Here is an 18,182-nt window from a genome sequence, read left to right as displayed (position 1 = left end):
GTCCAACGTCCCGAAGTCCAAAGGAGTGGAGGACCGATGGGGACTGGGGACGGGCGGAAGAAGGGAGAGAACGAGACAACGAGCGTGAGAGACAGACAGGCAGACCCAGACCAACATTGAAAAGGGAATGATAGTAATTTACAGTAAGTACGGTCCAACCATGAGGTTCAGGTATGCGACACGGTGTGTATGCCGTCGTACTGTATTGTGCTTGGTGTCTTAGGTATGTACGTATTGATATCCATTGTTGTCGCAGGATGATGACTATGTCCACAAAAGAGAAAGCAAAAGAAGGGATGGATCTTAAGCATGCAAATGTACTGCGGTCCTCAGAACTACCTAGATAAGGATTCTTTTACATATGTGCGAAGTATTGACCCCTGCTCCAAACGCAACCCTGCCTTCAAGATAAGCCTTACATAAGGCTGTATTATCAACCACATCAGTACGTACAGTACGGTGCAGTACAGGTATGTATGTACATACATCCGTACATCAGCTCGGGCGTAGTTTAGTTCCACCACCCGCAGGAACAGATCAATTAGAGCCGCTGTGGCGGTGCTCCTGTACGCATCACTTTTCCCGAATGAATTCACCGCCGTACTCCATAGAATCTGATGATTCCGAAATAACAAAGAAATTCTCCGATTGCCAACATTACTTGATATCGCCGATCTCATTCCTTCACTTTAAATCCAGTATGGTTTCCTACTCTGGATACAATTGGAATTCGGACGCTGTACTCAGGAGGTCAGTTGTTAAAAAGTTGGAGCCTGAGGCGGGAGTCCAGACCGTGGCTCCAAACTCAGTTCCGCCCAACTAGTAGAAATATGCCCCATACTAGTACTCCCTATACGACCTAGTAAACGATACAATACAGCACAGCTTAGGGGTATGTACGGAGTACAATTCGGAGCAAGTATTTACGGGCCCTAGTAGGCATCAAGAGAGCTCCTATTATTAACAGTTGTATTCCTTGAGGTCAATGTTCTTTCTATTTCAATATACATACATCCGAGCAGTATCATTTCTTAGCCTTTCCAATTAACATGCCTGGTCGGCTAATTCCTCCTTTGCTTAATCTTTTTTTTTTCCCTTTCTTTCTTTCTTATTATTGCATTGAAGTCGTTTTCTTCTATCATGTTCATTTCCCCTTCGCGCCGAGAAAGGCGACGAGCATAATCCCATACTCCACTTATTGGTCGTCACATGGTGATTAACGTTAAAAATCGAAAAGCATACAATGGCCTCCAGGGAGTCAAAAGATGCGTGACCCTAAACACAAGGGCCTTTAACCAAGAACCATAGGGTATCATTGAATATACAAGGAATGCGGGGGGAGAGCCAGGAAGAGCGTCTGCTACATAGCAGCGGTATTGGCAGTAGTGTGTCATAGGGCAGCGAAAGGAGCACATGGCCACCTAGACCCTCATTCATTTCGAACTCGTCATAGTCAATCCCCGAGCAGCACCAACAGCCGCCGAGACGGGAGTTGATGAACGTGTAGGAGCGTTACTACGGTTGTGTGCCATGTGGGCACGGACAAGATGGCCGGCAGCAAGTGCAGAGCACAGGCTCAGTTCGCCTGCAAGCGTAGCGGCGGCAACAATCCGTGCGAGTTGACGGGCGTTGTCACCAGGATTGGTGGGGTGGGAACCGCGCACACCGAGTAGATCAAGCATAGCGGACTGTCCTTCAAGAATCGTACCTCCACCAATGGTCCCGACCTCGATTGAGGGCATTGACACGGCAATCTGAAGGTTACCATTGAGACTGAGAGCGTGGCAGTTAGTATACTAGTCTTAATCGCGAACATTGGCAGCCTGTAACTTACTTTCTCATAGTAGTGATGCAGCTACTGCTTTCCACATTCTGCGCAGGGTCCTGGCCCGTTGCCAAGAAAATGGCAGTGACAATGTTCGATGCGTGTGCGTTGAAGCCACCCAAGCTTCCAGCCATTGCACTTCCGATCAGGTTTTTGCTAGTGTTCAATTCGACCAGCGCGTCAACGTTACTCTTGAGCACACTCTTGACAACATCACCAGGAATGATGGCCTCTGCTACAACTGACTTGCCACGGCCATCGATCCAGTTAAGAGCAGCAGACTTCTTGTCTGTACAGAAATTACCAGAAATAGTGATGGTGGCCATATCATCAAATCCACATTCGGTAGACATCACATGAAGCGCCTTCTCAACGCCCTTAGAGATCATGTTCATACCCATAGCATCGCCGGTCGTGGTCTTGAAGCGGATATAGAGGTATGTACCAGCAAGAGCGGTCTTCATAGTCTGGAGACGAGCAAAGCGGCTGGTAGAGTTGAACGCAGCCTTCATGATACTCTGACCCTCCTCGGAGTCAATCCAAACCTTTGCAGCGGCGGCGCGTGCCAGGGTAGGGAAACCAACACAGGGACCACGAGTCATACCATCACCGGTGAGAACAGTCACTGCGCCACCACCCGCATTGATAGCCTTGGCGCCACGGCTGGCACTTGCTACCAAGACACCCTCAGTGGTAGCCATGGGAATAAAGTAGCTTTGGCCATCGATAGTAAGAGGTCCAGCAACCCCAAGGGGCAGAGGCAAATATCCAATAACATTCTCACAGCATGCACCGTGAACCAACGTATAGTTGTAGTCCTTGTAAGGGAGCTTCGAGGCCTCCAAAGAGCTTGTGACGGCGGACGTGGCCTTGGTCCTAGAAACCACAGCCCTTCTGATCTTGACTGCCCTCGTGAAGGCATCAACTCGGCTCATCAGGTCCTCACTTTCCATGGTCTTCTCCAGAGCATACCCTGGAATCTTGCCTCGCAAGCAAAGCTCAATCAGATCCTCGTCCGACAGATAGGGTGCCCGCTTTTCCTTGAGGAATACTTCACATTCCTCTGCACTTCTTTTCGAGCCGTCTGCATTCAGATCCACCTTGGGGTAAACCTTCGGTTCGACAACCTTGGGTGCAGGGGCAGCCTCGGGTTCCTTGATACTCCAACGTGCCGCGTTGAACAGGTAACCATTCAAGACGATGCTCAGGGTGAGCGCAGCGATAATCCATTTGCTGATGACTGGGTCCTCAACGCTCTTCAGCAAACTTTCAATCACGCGTCCACCAACAGCGTCCAAGAATTGATCAGTGTATTCGATGTCAAAGGACTGACTATCTCCTGGCGCAGCATAATGGACTGAGGGGTACTCGAGCTTGTACTTGATGGGTGGAATGACAGTTACAACTGTTTCTGTCATCTGGCTCTTCGCAGTCACGTAGATTGAATCAAGACCGTTTTCAGCAACCTTGAAAGGGTCAATCGGTGTGGGCGCAAGCACGTTAGATACCCGGGAGAGCAACGGAACAGGGCCCAGTGTGGAATTCCGAAAAGGAATGGCAGACAAGTTCACCACATTAATCAAGACAAAACCTCCAACCATGAGAATCTTGAAGCGGCGGACATTGCTTGACTTGATTTTCCTTCCGAAGATGCTAGTGTCGCTGTTTTCCGAGCCAGCCTGAGGCCAATCATTGCTTGAGGCCACGTTTTCGGCGACACGGTGCGTAATTCCATCCTCTTCCAAAGCTTTACGGAGCGCAATATGACGCTTAATACGAGTGATTTCAAGCTTGATGCAAAGAATAGTCGTGTAGAAGGTAAAGAGCAGAAGGCAGTCGAAGAACAAAATCCAAGCAGCCAGGAAACAGAACTGTTTCAAGCCGCCTTGCACCCCCGAAGCAGCGCCGGCAACGAGGATAGCAATCTCAATACAGTAGTCCCGGACGATCTCAAAACCTTGTTCCCTGATGGCAGTCTGGATCGAGTCTTGAATAGACTTCGCAGTTGTCGGATTCGCTTGGCTGGAAGGAGCAGTACCACCTCGGCGCTTGTTGTCAGCTGAAGCATTGAGCACAGCCCGAGTAAGGATAATCGGCTTTTCGAACCCAATAGTGACGACTAGGAACGGGAGTCCTTCGGACAGCAGGAGCACGTTGATGGGAACACCGAGTTTAGTCGTAACAAGGAGGCCAAATAGGAATGCGAAAGCCCCAGTCAGAAGAACCGTGCCCGCAAGCCAGAACTTCGAGCCCAAGCGCCTCATGGAGAAGAAGAGGGATACGAAGCTTAGATGCATTGATAAGTAGCCTAGGGTCATAATGACAATATCAATCGTTTCGGCATGCTGATGGGTGTAAGCAACAACACGAGTATTGAAGGCCAAGGGGTAGTACCTTGATCAGATCGACGAAAGAACTCCATGCATCTGTAAGCCAGAGTTTAACTGTCCTGGGACCAGTGGCGGGTCCACGGGCCGCCCGCATAATCCATTTCTTTTGTTCACCAACATCCTCGTCGGCCGAGGAGTCGGGAATCTCCTGCACCGCTTTCAGGAATTGAGAAACCTGAGCATACGGGAGAGTAAACGCGAGAGACGAATCATGAGAAAACGGAGAGAACAGATTTGGGGTATGAGGAACTTGTTGCGCAGAAGCGTTGGCGGGAACAGGAACTTCATCGGCAATGGGAGCAGTAGCATCAGACCTAGTCGAATCCGGAAAGACAAAGGTGGTCAATGCGAGATGCTGAGCAGCCTAGTCCAGAGATACAATGAGCATTCAAACGCATGTGTTGCAGGCGGAAAAAGGGTTCTTACCTCGACATCCACGGGGTTCAAGGCATCTTCGACCTGCCATTTCCAGGACGTGCTTTCTCCCAGGCGAAGATTCCTGCCACCCTGAAGGAGTGTGTCCACATCGACCTGACCAGCGACATTCTTAGGATTCCTAATACTGTCAAATATGCTCCCCTCGATCAAACCGACATAAGTTGTACTAGCGAGCAAGGCAACCACGACGATTGTGTGGATCGGATGAGCACATGCCCGGCGGGATATGGATTGCAAGCCGCTGGTGACCTGGCGCTTTAACCAGCTCGGCTGAGCGTCACCCTCAGCGTCAGTTGCACGCCACCTTCGAGGGATCAAAGTCGCCGCCATCTTGGGTGTGGTCGAAGGCGACAATTTCGACAACGCAGAGAGGGCGGTGAGGGCCTCGTCTTGAGAGAAGTTCTGCTAAATAGATGATCCGCAGGGAAAAGACGTCTCCGCAGGATAGACCGCCCGACTTGTCTCAGACTTCACTCAAGCCTAATATAGACGGGTTGTCCCAATGGTGAATACTTCTCCACAACCGTCAGACAATTGCATGGAGGGAGAAGAAGGAAAGGGGGTCGGTAGCGGGTTTGTTGGGGCTCTAGGGGCAAAAAAGGATAGGCAGCGGTCAGTCATTTATTCCGTACAACTTTTTTTTTTAGGGGAAAGGGTCCGGTGGATCACGACACCAACATACCTAATTGACAATTGAGAGAGGCAGCCCTGTCCAGTGCGGAACGTATTTTCAGATAAAAGGATGCGGCCACTCCAATTCCTCTTCCCAACTGGGGAATTCTTTCTAAAATTGGCCCCTGAAAGGTTGAAAGTTGGGACGAGCTTCAGCTGTGCCACACAAAACGCGTGCTGGAATTAAGTAAACCCGGGGTTTTCGCCGCCGGGAAATCGTAGCCACAGGTACTGTGACCAATAAGAATGGATTCGGGCGGATATATTACCCTCAATACACGGAAGTACCAGAGTAGGTGGTGGTAGGCAACAAGATATAAAACTTTCCCCCCTGTTGAAGAAGGTAGGTTGAAGGGTAGAGAAAATCAATCGGAGAGAGGAAACGAAAGAAAGAAAGAAAGAAGATGCGTGAGAAAATGGCGGAGAGACAATATAAGAAATTCCCCCCAAAGGTAAGACGGGAGCTGACAGGAGAAATTCCCTCTTAGTCTATAATACTAGTAGTACTAGTAGTAGTACGGTAGTTTGGGTGGTTTTTCTTGACCACCGGCTTATCGGGAACCCACCGAATACCACCCAGACTAAACGGATCTAGTGACTTTTATAGCCCTGAGAGGGTCATGTTGAGGTCAGAGAGTAATTCTGGAGGGTCCATTCGGTGAAGCTCTTCTTTCCTGTTCTTTTCTTTTTTTTTTTCTGACCTCTTCTTTTCACCAAAAAGATCAAGTGCATTGGGCATCGACCAGTATACGATAGAGCAAGGTTCTTACCCCTCGCAGATTCATTGCATACCTAACAATACCACTCCGTGGTGCCTTCTCCAGAGGAAAGCAGGGTTCTGTTCCAATCGCGATGAGCTGGAAATACTAATACAAACCCAATGGCTGACATTGCCAATGAATCGTTTGACCCACCATAAATCCCGGCGTCGTTTGGATAGAAAGCCAATTAAGGCCGGCTTTTTGAACCGAACAGGAGTTTGACCTTCTGGATCCATGATATATTCAAGTCTCTTATAGGGTTCAAAGTTTGTAGATCCATACATCATGGATATGACATTATTCTATGCCGTTCTTTCTTTGAAAAAATAAAAAATTACATTCGAAAACTCCCATGATCAGATAGACAAAAACAGAAGAAAAAAAAATACCAGGTCTGATGTCACCTACCTGTGAGAGTCAATTTTTATGTAACTGAAAAGACGGCTCCGCCCTTTTGCCATGGTATCCCAGCAAAGTCACCGCTAAACGGCCTTCATGACTGTCTCCCAGTCCTCTCCATGTCGGGTTCCAGTGGGACGGTTTAATCCAAGTGGACACAAAGCCAAGGGCTTGATTTGTGTACACTGTACAACAATAAATTACTCCATCCTTCGCAATCCACTTGAGGAGTCTTGATCCGTCGGAGATAACGCGATACCCACATTCTCATCTAATCAATCTCTTCATCTCCCTCCAATCATCCCTCCTATATGGGCCAGATGGAAGCGGACGACCCCCATCGAAGAGGTATTTCTTCCGTTTTAAAATTAAATGCCTGGCATATATCGGGTATTGTACCACAAGGAAGGACTCGGGTCACTGAAGGAGAGACAAATAAAAACTGGAGGCCCTAGCCGGGGGTTGGCAGAAGAGCAACAGAGCCAGCTGATCCATCCAGATACGAGACAAATAACCGTAAAGGATAGCTGACCTTTTCAATTGGACTGGAATTGCATCCAAACCAACTTCAGTTGGCACAAATCCATCAGTCATTGTGCAGTGTCATTTTCTACGATTGTGCCGTGGGATGAACAATAGAAGTTGGTCATAGACAATGGAACCATCTGGATGCACTGATGGGTCGAAGGACGCCGCGCCTGACTTGGGGACCAATTGATCTAGAGAAACAAGCGAGCCGAAGACCACCACAACAATCAATACCGATTTTTCTTGTGGAGATTTCTGTCCGCGCCAAGCACCTTGGAAAGGAATGCGAGGCCGAACGAGGACTTCTAGCACCGATGCCGGATCGGGCTTAAGCAGACACTATGGATATGCGTGAGGCCTTCCTTATGCTCTAGGACACACTGTCATTTTGTTACTTTATAGACAGGCGGCAACTTCCCCAAAATCAACACAGTGGAAGATCAGAGTACACCTACATACGGTTTCGAGAGAGTACTATATATACTCTTGCTGCTATTACTAGTATTGATCGACAGAGCATTAGATTGCATTATTTTTAACTCTAAGCGAGCTTCTGAAGAAGTATCTGTCGTGGCTGCCAGGCAGGTTGCGCGGTTTCCATTCGCGCCGTTCCCTCCAAAGTGGGGCAGAAGAGATGTCTTGCCAATATGTCTCGGCGCTTGGGCGCCCAATGCCTGTGGTAATACCCTAAGTTTCCCTGTGTCTCGATATAGTCTACAGGTGTCTGATTCTGTTTCAGATTTGGCAACGGACGGCCTGTGCCACCTTGAAGCGTTAATATCTAGATCTCCGTGAAGGACCTCGATCTTAGCGCCATGGTACATAACCACAGCCAATAAGTGATGTCGCATGTTCCTAGTGTTTGTCTTTCTGCAACACTGGGATTGCCATGTTATCATGCCCAGGCTCATGAGACCATGGGAGCCTCAGCCGATGCAGGTAAGCGCCGCTACTATTCGGAGGAATGTTGTGCAGATGGGACGGGTCTAAGGGCTCTCATGGCTCCAGGATACCGTATCGTGTTGGTCTAATTTGATGGATCTCTGAATGAGGTAGATTAATGGACGAGGGGTGCCTGATTTGCATACTCTTGTAACACATCGAGAAGCAGATTGTGCCTGAACGATGACGTCGAAGGACCTATTCATTGGCTGTGGTCAGCTGCAACACGCTTTCCTTCAAGTTTCTAATTGTTTGGCGCCGCGTAGGTCCTTGCTGTTACTATTGATACTTCTATACTCTCCTGGTCCGTGCTGTTTCGAGTACCTCCTTGTGGCCACCGCAAGGGTCCCTGTATTCCATTGTTATTGACTGATGAAGACTTATTTGAGAATCCTCATTGGCAAGTCAGAGGAGGGCCCCCCAAAGAACACTTCCATTCCTGTGTATTTATTGTCAAGACCCTTCGGTGAATACCCGATTTCCCATGTCCATTGTTGGATCCTCGGCATTGTCCCCCTTTGAAGGCATATCCAGTGAATTGATTGCTTTTTCTCTCCAAGATAATCCATTTGTATCCGAAGAAAACAAAGGAATATTCAGAACAGAAAGAAAGTCTTAAGACATTATGAGTATTTAAGCCGTGTTGGTACTCCCTAGTCGCTCAATATACCCCCGCTAATTCATGGCCTAGACTGGGTTTGAAATTCATATACTCCGCTGGCCGGTATCTCTTACATTCTTTTTCTGAAAACTAAGCCAACAACTGCAAGGAAGTATCCAAAGCATGGACTTCAAACTTAGTACCTGGAGAAGCAGCCTGGGACTGCTTTCTCTCCTCTTCCTGACCCCACCGGTCGTCGCTCACTCATGGGTTGAACAGCTCATGGTTATCGCACCGAATGGAACCTTTGTCGGCTCTCCAGGGTATTCAAGAGGGAACGTACTTCGTTCTGACCCTGGATACAGCGACACTAAGATGCAATATTTGGTCCCAGACGGTCGCAATGAGCTACTTCCAACTGATTTGCTGTGTAAGAATACCCAACAGCAGCAAGAACAGTCTGAAGGGAGTCCAAGGCTGCAGGCAAGCGCTGGCGCTGCCATTGCCCTCCGGTACCAGGAAAACGGCCATGTCACACAACCCGGGAATCAGCTGGGAAAGCCTGAGAATCGTGGGACAGTATACGTATACGGAACAACAGAGCCAAAAAAAGATGAGAAGATAATGGACGTGCACAAAGTATGGAATAAAGAGGGTACCGGAGGTGACAAACGTGGCGTGCTCCTGGCAACACGAAACTTCGACGATGGCCGCTGCTATCAGGTCAATGGCGACAGTATTTCAAAACAACGCCAAGCGAAATTCCCTCATACCGCAGATCAGTTAATGGGTGTCAATTTATGGTGTCAGTCAGACATTGCGCTGCCATCCAATGCACCATCCGGGAAGCCATACACTCTTTATTGGGTGTGGGACTGGCCTACACGTCCTGGCGCAGACCCGAACTTGCCCAAAGGAAAGCAGGAAATATATACAACTTGCATTGATGTTGATGTGGTAGCTAATGCAAGGGCCCAGTCGCATATGGCGGCAAGTTATGTCAATGATCAATCCTTGAATAACGCTGCCATCCCAGCCCAGCTTGCGGACATCTTTGGTTCTGGCGCTTCTTCTGGCTCCGCGCAAAGCTCGCCGATAGTTGGAGTTCCGACGGTACCAAGCGGTCCTGGAACCGTGGCGTCAAGCTCTTCACAGGCCGTCATCAGATCTAGCACCTCTTGGTATTCACCTACCGTAGTAGCGACTCCTACGTCGCTTGTCCAAGACCCAATGGTGCCACAGAGGGTAGCAACAGTAACATCCTTCGTGACAATGATGAAGACCGTATTTCCTGGCTGTTCCGCTAGTGCGAGCCCCCAGTGAAGATGAATGCAGAAAGTGTCCCTTGCATTTGGATATTTGCGGCTAGGTTTGGAATTTCACCTTCTGCTGGTGGTTGGCTGATTTGGTTTCTTTGGGCGAGCGATGGGTGTGAAACAAATACAAACAAATTATTCTGTGACCAAGACCCGGTCAGGCAGGCCTGACCTATTGGAGAACTTGGAATTGACTATTCTCGTCTCTGACATACAATCGTTCTTGTAATCAAATGTTTTGCAATATAAATGAAACCTGCTTTGAAGAACAAAACTTGCTCGTGGCGCTAAAAGAAAGGGAAAGGTTCCCCAGCCATAGAAAAGAAAATATGAAAGTCGTTCCCTTACTTTCCCTCGTCTTCAAAGGCAAGGTGGCGATAGCCACTCGAATATCAAAGTGAGGAGGCTGGTGAATGTACTATGTCCTGTATGCCAGTACCTGAGGCACTCGGAGGCCAATCAGGTATGGTTCAAGGCACTTGACTCTGAAACACGCTAAGCGGGTGTCACGTGCACGTGCCCGCATCGAAGAGAAAATAACTCTAAGCCTCAAAGCTGTTGGCCATGGGCATTGCGATTACAATTGGGATCCAGACGTCCTGTTGAGCTGTTCAGACCCTCAGCCGGATTGCTTGTCTGCCCTGCAGCTATTTCCCTGCGTCTGTCGGTGCCCTGGTGAGCGAATAATTTTAATCTCCCAGTGGCAGCAGAACTCCACAACGCTGCCGACTGCGCCTCGTTGATCCTTAACGCTTCAAGGCCAGTCTTCAAGAGTAAGTAATCTCCGACAAGCCTCTCCTACGCTGGGTCCCTCCTCCGCCGTCCAATTTCTATCCTATCCTGTTTTGCAGGTCTTGTCATGCACATATTCTTTTGCACACTTTTAATTTTCCTCGTTAACGCTCTCCTATTCAGTTTGCGCCATAGATACTTCGTCCATAGTCGCCATCACTGACGGCGGCGCTTTGCTCTGCTGCTATAATTAGAATCCCCATTTTACTCTCGACCAGCAAGCGCGGGACGAAACACTCGAAACTGCATATTTTGCAGCACCCACTGGTTATTGGTCACCATATTCCTGACCCCCTCTCTCGAATCCTGTCGCTGATTCGGAGGTTTCCTTTAATTTCTATTTTACCATCGAAAGGAACGTTACCCTTTGAACCATACCGAGGTGGTTCACGATCAATAGCCGCGCTCTCACCTATCGCCGATTGTCAGTTCTTGTAGGCGTGTGTCAACAGACCCCATTGAGCCCGCCTCTCCCTTGGTGTCCACTATCACTTTTGTGACTCTTGTCTCTGTGTCCTGGTATAGACCTCTCCAGCACAGCCTTCACAGTATAGCAACACCAGCCCGGATCGTGCTTGCACGCAAGGAGTTCACCACTGCCCCTCCGAGTCGCATGCTCCCTTCATTGCAGTTCCTCTGGCTCATCCCTTCATTTGGTGAAGATAATCTCTCGTTTGCTTGTTGACAACAGACATTCTTCTTCTGTCCCGAGTTATAGTAGAGTCGTGGGTGGACGATCGCAATGCCAAACTAGGGTGTAAATGTTTCGAAATTTGCCCTAGCGATCACATCCGAATTCTCTGACCCCATCTTGAATTTCTGACACAATTGTTCTCAGCGCTGGCTCTTCCCCGACGAGATCCATGACCACAACTATGACTTCTACGGCATTGCCACCTCCGTCGCAGCAGGATGACTCTGCGTCCAACTTAGCGGTCTTGCCTCCCATTGTCACGGACGCCACTGTCAAGCGACCCATTCGCCAGCGATCATCTTCTTATGCGAAAGACCGTCTTTCCACGCTCTCCAACGTTTCCCTAGCCTCTCAAAACCGGTCGCGTCCCGGTTCGCATGTCTTCCCCGTCTTCCATTCCAGCTTGCCGTATGCTTTAGTGCGAGATTTCGCATACCCATCAACCCATCCTCTACACTACGGTCCATTGCCACCACGTGCGTCTGGGGTGTCAACCCCGGTGAGTGAGCAGCGACGCTTGTCCGATCCTCCGGCTCCGTGGGATAGCTCGCGGGGACAGTGGTCAACTGGGCCATGGAGCACCGACCACAGCTACGGGCACCAACAACTTCCTGCTATGTCGTTCGGTGACGGTCCGCCATATAGCGAGGATGAAGATCTCCATAGTCCAGTATTTTCGGCACCTCGCCACCGGAAGAACAAGTCCACGGGCACGGATCTGAATGGCGGGCGAAAGAGGAGCCCTAGTGGCCAAGAGGCCACATGTTATTTGGGAGATACTGATCGCGGGATGTATGTCAGTACAAACGCGGACGGTAGCGAGACATACTATGTGAATGACGAGGATGAAATAGACGACGGCCCTGGCGGCGAGTATGTCACATACCCGGTAAATGAGAGCCGATACTCATATGCGGGGACATATGGGGACTATACGGACTATGGCCCTGACGTCGAATACGAATCGGAGGATGGGTATGCTGGTGATCGGTACAATGGCGACTTCCAGTTTGCCGTAGGATGTCCGGATGAAGAAATGCACGGAAAGGCGGTTGCACTTTTCGACTTCACTAGGGAACACGAAAACGAACTTCCCTTGACAGAGGGCCAGGTAATCTTCGTTTCTTATAGGCATGGCCAAGGTTGGCTCGTTGCGGAAGACCCGCGGACCGGGGAAAGTGGCTTGGTACCGGAAGAGTTCGTTCGGCTGCTCCGGGACATTGAAGGGGGACTGACATCGTTGAACGGTGATCCGGACTCTGAATTGTTGGACGACACTCACCCTACCCATGATTCGACCGAATACCACCAGGAGATGGCGCCAACTCGGGATGACCACCCGAGCTATGTCGCTAATGGCGAGAAGAAGGATGACCACGAACAAGGGGTTGATACGGTGAAGCAAACTACGGAGAAAACACAGCAGGACGGACAGCATGTCGCTGTTCCGATGAAGACGTGATGTGTCCATTTCTGTGGAGATACGCTGGAACTCATAATAAGACCTGTCATGCGGAGTGGTAGAGCCAACCCATCCCCTGGATCTATCCTGGGCGAATGCCTTCTGTGCTTGTTTGGGTGTTTCAAGACGGTCGAGCTACGGCACAAAAACCCATCAATTTCTTTGCTTTCTCGGTTCCCAGGCTGGAACTTTCAATTCTATATGATAACAGCGGAACGACCCGCTGAGCCGGTTATATGGTAGGGGTGGAGTGTGCATGCATGTTCTGATCGCTGTCTTGCGAGAAGACATTGCTGGCGTCGAGTGCTGGCAAGGTAGCATCACATCAGACTCTAGGTTTTTGTGGTTTGTAAATATGTTTATGCTTTGTATTTTTCAGCGTCGGCGTCGCATAATGCATTAGATTTGACACATCATCTGATTATTGTTTCAGGGCGGGAATGAGAACCCAGTATAGTATATGTGGAAGAACTAATGATCCTTCATATTGTTACTGATCTTTACTTTCATTCTTTCATGTTCCTCCGTCTCAACTCAACAGATCCCCGCAATTGAAGGAGGCCACTTGAATGAATAAGTGACACTGTATGTTAAAGCTTCATATAGTGTATAATGTTCCGTATCCTGGTCTGTTTTGAGCCCTTCTTCTTAAACGGAGAATCGTAGCAGTCAGAATGTTCTCCTACCCAGCATGAACCACCCAAGTATATACAATTATACACAAAGATATCAACAATAATCATACATACATACCCACCACATATGTCATTAAGCAAGCCCCCGGGACTCTCCCATTAACCAGATACTATAGATACAGAAAAGAAAGAAAGAAAGAAAGAAAGAAAGGAAAAAGAAGAAAGATATATACACACGTCAAACGCACTCCACCTCGCCTCCAAGCACCATCTCAGTTCACCCACCAGAACCCCGAATAACAGACGCTCCATCCAACTCAGCAACAACCGTCCTCTGTCCCTCCAACTCCGACACACCAGCCCCCTTCTCACCACCAACTCCGACTAGCCCCCGTCCACTAGCCCCCTCCATCTCATGCAACGCCGCCCCGCCCTGCGCATCCAGCTCCTGCCTCATACTCCCCTCAAGCATCGGCACATCCTTCCCCACCACCTCCTCCTCCACCACCAGCTTACCCGCCTCCGAAACAGGTCCCTGAGCATCCGGACCCTCCTGTGGAGTGTCTCTCTGGCCCGTCCGCCGACGAAAGAAAAGAAACAGCGCAATAACCCCGAGGAGGAACGCCGCGCCAACAATACCGCCGACTATGCCTCCTATCTGAGACCCGGAGAGTCCTTGTTTTGACTCTGCAGTTGGTGCTGTCGCTGACGTGGTCGGCGACGAGGAAGACGGTGTTGTGGAAGTGGCAGTGGAGTTTGATGTCGAAGTTGGAGAAGTGGAGGTGCTGGAGGAGGAGGAGGAGGAGGCAGAGGAAGCTGTCGAGGTCCCGTTTGACATGTTCTCGTATGCCACGCAGCATTGGATGGAGCTTATCCCCGGACAAGGCCAGTTGGGCTGTCGCCATCGTTAGTATCGTTTGCTAAAACATGCATGGTAGATAGACGGAGCTATGGCATAGAGGGAGAAAAGGGGAGATGTACAGCCGACCCAGCAAAGTAATTGCCCCCATCACAGGTCTGGTTATTGGTGTCTCGACAGTAACCCGTTCCTTCGGGGACTGTGCAGCGACGTTGGAGACAGCACTATGTTGTCTTTTCTCTTAGTATGTTGGATATGGTTCCTTTGTGGGGGTGGGACTTGATGGAGAGTCATACCTCGTCACCTTTGTTATCAGAGCATTGATTTGTGTAGACGAGTCCTCTGCCTGAGGTAGATTAGCCCTCTGACACACTCCACAGGAATATCGAGGTTTCAAGGGGAGAGGAGGGGAGGTAATACAGTCAGATTGGCCGCGACATTCTCCTTGTCCTATGCCTCCCCAGCAGGAAGCGTAGGTTGCTCGGGGGAGAAGAGCGTGATAGACCCCGTCTGGGAAAAGGGTATCGATGTACATATTATGGGGAGTCGAACTATATCGAGTCAAGTTTTGTATCGATGTGAAGATAAAAAAGAGGAGAGAAGGGCTCGAAGAAAACCCCTTAACACACGCCGATAGAGTTCTTCATATACGGATGGATAGTTGACATGACACGAGAGACGCTGCAACCCAAACACACCACACATAACCTTCTCGTAAAAACCCGGTAGAGTACCAGACAAGTGTAGCCTCAGCCTAAACCCTTCAAGAACAAAGTGTCTATGACTCGCAAGATACGACCCCAAGGAAATCTTAACCTTAGGGTTAGTGGTCTCGGTCACCCCAACAATTGGCTAGACCCTGGGACGGTATCCATGACCGCAATACCCAAAGCACGGATCGACAGAGATCCCAATCGCATTCTCCACCGTGCTGGCTGGTCGTGCAGACTGATGGGTGTCTTAGCGCGTGCTGATCGTCGAGGGTGGGCAGGTTGAATACGAGGATTGTCGGGGCGGGTTGAGTCTTGACTCTCATTATGATCATCCCTTGGCTGGAAATTAAGGGTATGGAGTATTTTCCGAGGGATTGATGGAATTTGGCATTTTTACGGAAAGGCTTTACTCTATTACACTTTTCTTCTTTCCCCTTTCGCCTCATACGGCGCATGTTATTAAAGTTGCCTTGCTGGAAAAAGTCCGTCGTTGGGCTGAGATAGAACGCCATCTAACAGCCTGGAAACATTACTTCATCGTGTAGGAAGTTTCTTTTAGTAATAACCTTTGATCTGACAGGGTCCTGATAACAAAAAGATCAATATTTTCCCAAGCCTCGACACCATGCAAAGAATAAAAGAGCTATCGTGACCATCCGGATATACAGAACTTGAAACATGAGATCGAGGAGGAATGGTCTGGCATCGTGCTACCAATGATTCGTTGCTTAAAATGGGAATGAAGAACAGTGAAATCGCAATAATATTGCAGATATTGCTCAGAACAAAAGAAATTTAACTTCAAAAAAAATATAAGCGCACACAGGCAGATTAGCCCAGTAAGTCATCCAGTCCGGAGCTGCTGGTCTTGGTCCCTTGCTGAGTGGGTTGAGAAGGAGACGGCGATACAAGGCTGGGCGTTGCGGGCGCCCCCCAGATGCCCGCACTCGCCTTCTCTTTGGCCATGCTTGCCAGGTTAGGCCCTTTGCTTGCATTTGCATTGGACTTCTGCAGCCCAGCACTGGCACTGGCACTCGACCATAGAGAGCCGAAGACGTCGCCATTCGAGGGCTTGGATGCGGCAGGTTTAGCTGCTGCAGGTGCGCCCGACGTGACAGATGTAAAAGATGAGGTGGATGGCATGCCTGGCCGATGGTTAGACACTCCCGCCTGAGGTTGCATGACGGAAACAGAGGTGAAGTAGTTCGGTGTTGCGGCCTGGAATCCTGTTGGCTTCGGTTGTGCCGACTTCTGCTGCTGTGGCTGCACCATAGAGCTCTGCGACAGTGTTGGGGATGCCATTGTACTCGAAGTAGGAGTCGGAGTCATTGAGGTAAACCCAACAAGGCCGTTCAAATTGGTTCCTTGCGTAGCGGACACTGGCTTCGGCGCAGCAAACTGGGTGCTTGAGGTGGTGCTCACAGTGTTCGCTGGTGGAGGAATAGAGAATTGGTTCGATGCCGCTGGTGCGGGAGTCGCAGACTGGAAATCATCGAAGTCGTCGTCGTCGATGGGTTTGGAATCGAGCACATCTAAGCCGTTACTGCCTGCAGGTCTCTTGCCGGCACTGGTAGAAGCCGTTGCGACCACCTCTTCCTCTCCAAAGTCAAAAAGGTCCGGCTCGGGTGCTTTGGGTTTCGGCGGCTCCGGCTGCTTTGTCGATCGAGCACGAGGCGGGCTTGCTGCACGTCGTGGCGGCGGACTGGCATCTGCTTCGTCATATTCATCGTATTCTTCGAATCGGTTGCCTCGTCGGCCGGTATCCTGGAAGTCGCTTGTGTTGCCACCAAACCCACCTCCATCACCGTAGACACCCCCGCTGTACCCGCCAAACGACATGCTGTCACTTCCAAAGCCCCCGTACCTGGAGTTTGACATCCCTCCTCCCATATGGGATCCACCCTCAAAGCCACCAAACTTATTACGATTAGTTTTGGCCTTCTTCCTTTCTGCACGAATCTGATCCACATCCCCGAGAAGCTTCACCAACTCTGACGATCGGTTGCGCACATTAATACCTTGATCCTTCCCATTCTGATCGATGAAGTGGAACTGGCGAAGCATTCGTAGAAGGGACATGTGAGACCGCGCATCGTCAACAACTCGTTCCGATCCGTTCTTAACTAAGAACTCCAAAAGCTGAAGCGCCTGCAGTTTCAAGGATCATCGGATTAGATACCTTCTATAGAAAACTAACTGGTCCGGTAAGTCCTACCTTATAGATCTGTCGCCACTCCTCTGCAGTCTTGTCTGTAAAGCGTTTGTAGATCATCGGCATGATTTCATTGAGTAGCTGGCTGCACTCCCCAGTACATTGGTTAGCAACCGGCTAGTTGTATAAACGAACAAGTTAATTACTGACTAGCTGTGAGTTCCGTTGGCAATTTCTTGCATCAATGTGGTTGAGGCACCCCAAGGCTCATTGTTTGTAGCTTCTCGGACCTACTGAGCATAAGTGACTGCAGTTGAAAGCCATTCCGTATGCATGTATGTATAGTTCTGTAGAGGATCGGCAGAGGACGGAATTTGGGAATTGGTGGCACAGACCTTAGCCTCCATCTCAGTATAATTCATGACAGCTACGACTATCAGTATATTTGATACAGTGTCATATCGCGCGGTGGGAGGCACGTATATCAATTTAATCGGGGGAATTATGCGGGACTTACCATTCTGGACCTTGCGGACTCCCGCCTTGAGGTCATACAAGGTCAGGTTGCTGACTTGCTCCTTGATATTGGACAGATCCATAACGCAATCAGCACGAGTGCAATATTGCGCACTATTTATCGGATCAAAAATATGGAGAGAGACAAGAGTAGGGAATTCGTAGAGGGTTGGATGATGCGGGAGTCGAGGAATCAATCCACCTGGCAACGCCGTTGGGCTCCAAGCCAACCGCCAGGTCACGTGGCAGCCCCTGAGCTCAGAGCAGACGTCGACATCATAGTATTTGTTACAGCTTGATTAACGGACGGGCTCCTCCTAGAGATGTATTTACTGGTGATAGGATTACAATCGAAACACATATATCGTCATGTACTAAACACTACTCAAATACATACATAAAATCGTCTGCATAATCATCATAACAGGGGTAACGTGTAGAAATGTAGAGGGTAGTCATCTCAGGAAAGTCAGGACATAACGTCAAC

At 49.5% G+C, this 18,182-nt stretch overlaps 5 protein-coding genes across 5 annotated transcripts; 2 read left to right on the top strand and 3 right to left on the bottom strand.

The window, feature by feature from the left end:
* Positions 1-1,433: 1,433 nt before the first annotated feature.
* Positions 1,434-4,983, bottom strand: hmg1 (HMG-CoA reductase; the record flags this gene model as incomplete). Its single annotated transcript, XM_022535342.1, has 4 exons — positions 1,434-1,773; positions 1,835-4,170; positions 4,220-4,579; positions 4,642-4,983. 4 exons carry the CDS (start codon positions 4,981-4,983, stop codon positions 1,434-1,436), a joined length of 3,378 nt encoding a protein of 1,125 aa, XP_022386844.1.
* A 3,756-nt stretch (positions 4,984-8,739) lies between these two features.
* ABOM_008212 (uncharacterized protein) lies at positions 8,740-9,879 on the top strand (the record flags this gene model as incomplete). Its single annotated transcript, XM_022535341.1, has 1 exon — positions 8,740-9,879. The coding sequence occupies one exon, from the start codon at positions 8,740-8,742 to the stop codon at positions 9,877-9,879; it is 1,140 nt and encodes a 379-aa protein (XP_022386809.1).
* A 1,660-nt stretch (positions 9,880-11,539) lies between these two features.
* On the top strand, positions 11,540-12,820 carry ABOM_008211 (adaptor protein NBP2; the record flags this gene model as incomplete). The annotated part of the gene is made up of 1 exon (XM_022535340.1): positions 11,540-12,820. One exon carries the CDS (start codon positions 11,540-11,542, stop codon positions 12,818-12,820), a length of 1,281 nt encoding a protein of 426 aa, XP_022386846.1.
* Positions 12,821-13,732: 912 nt separating this feature from the next.
* Positions 13,733-14,293, bottom strand: ABOM_008210 (uncharacterized protein; the record flags this gene model as incomplete). Its single annotated transcript, XM_022535339.1, has 1 exon — positions 13,733-14,293. One exon carries the CDS (start codon positions 14,291-14,293, stop codon positions 13,733-13,735), a length of 561 nt encoding a protein of 186 aa, XP_022386845.1.
* Positions 14,294-15,858: 1,565 nt separating this feature from the next.
* On the bottom strand, positions 15,859-17,778 carry ABOM_008209 (ENTH domain-containing protein; the record flags this gene model as incomplete). Its single annotated transcript, XM_022535338.1, has 5 exons — positions 15,859-17,175; positions 17,243-17,324; positions 17,390-17,469; positions 17,575-17,606; positions 17,697-17,778. The coding sequence occupies 5 exons, from the start codon at positions 17,776-17,778 to the stop codon at positions 15,859-15,861; spliced, it is 1,593 nt and encodes a 530-aa protein (XP_022386832.1).
* Positions 17,779-18,182: the final 404 nt, after the last annotated feature.

The sequence above is a fragment of the Aspergillus bombycis genome (assembly GCF_001792695.1).
Source record: "Aspergillus bombycis strain NRRL26010 chromosome Unknown contig00076, whole genome shotgun sequence".
Classification (NCBI taxonomy): domain Eukaryota; kingdom Fungi; phylum Ascomycota; class Eurotiomycetes; order Eurotiales; family Aspergillaceae; genus Aspergillus; species Aspergillus bombycis.
This window is presented reverse-complemented; position numbering and strand designations above follow the sequence as displayed.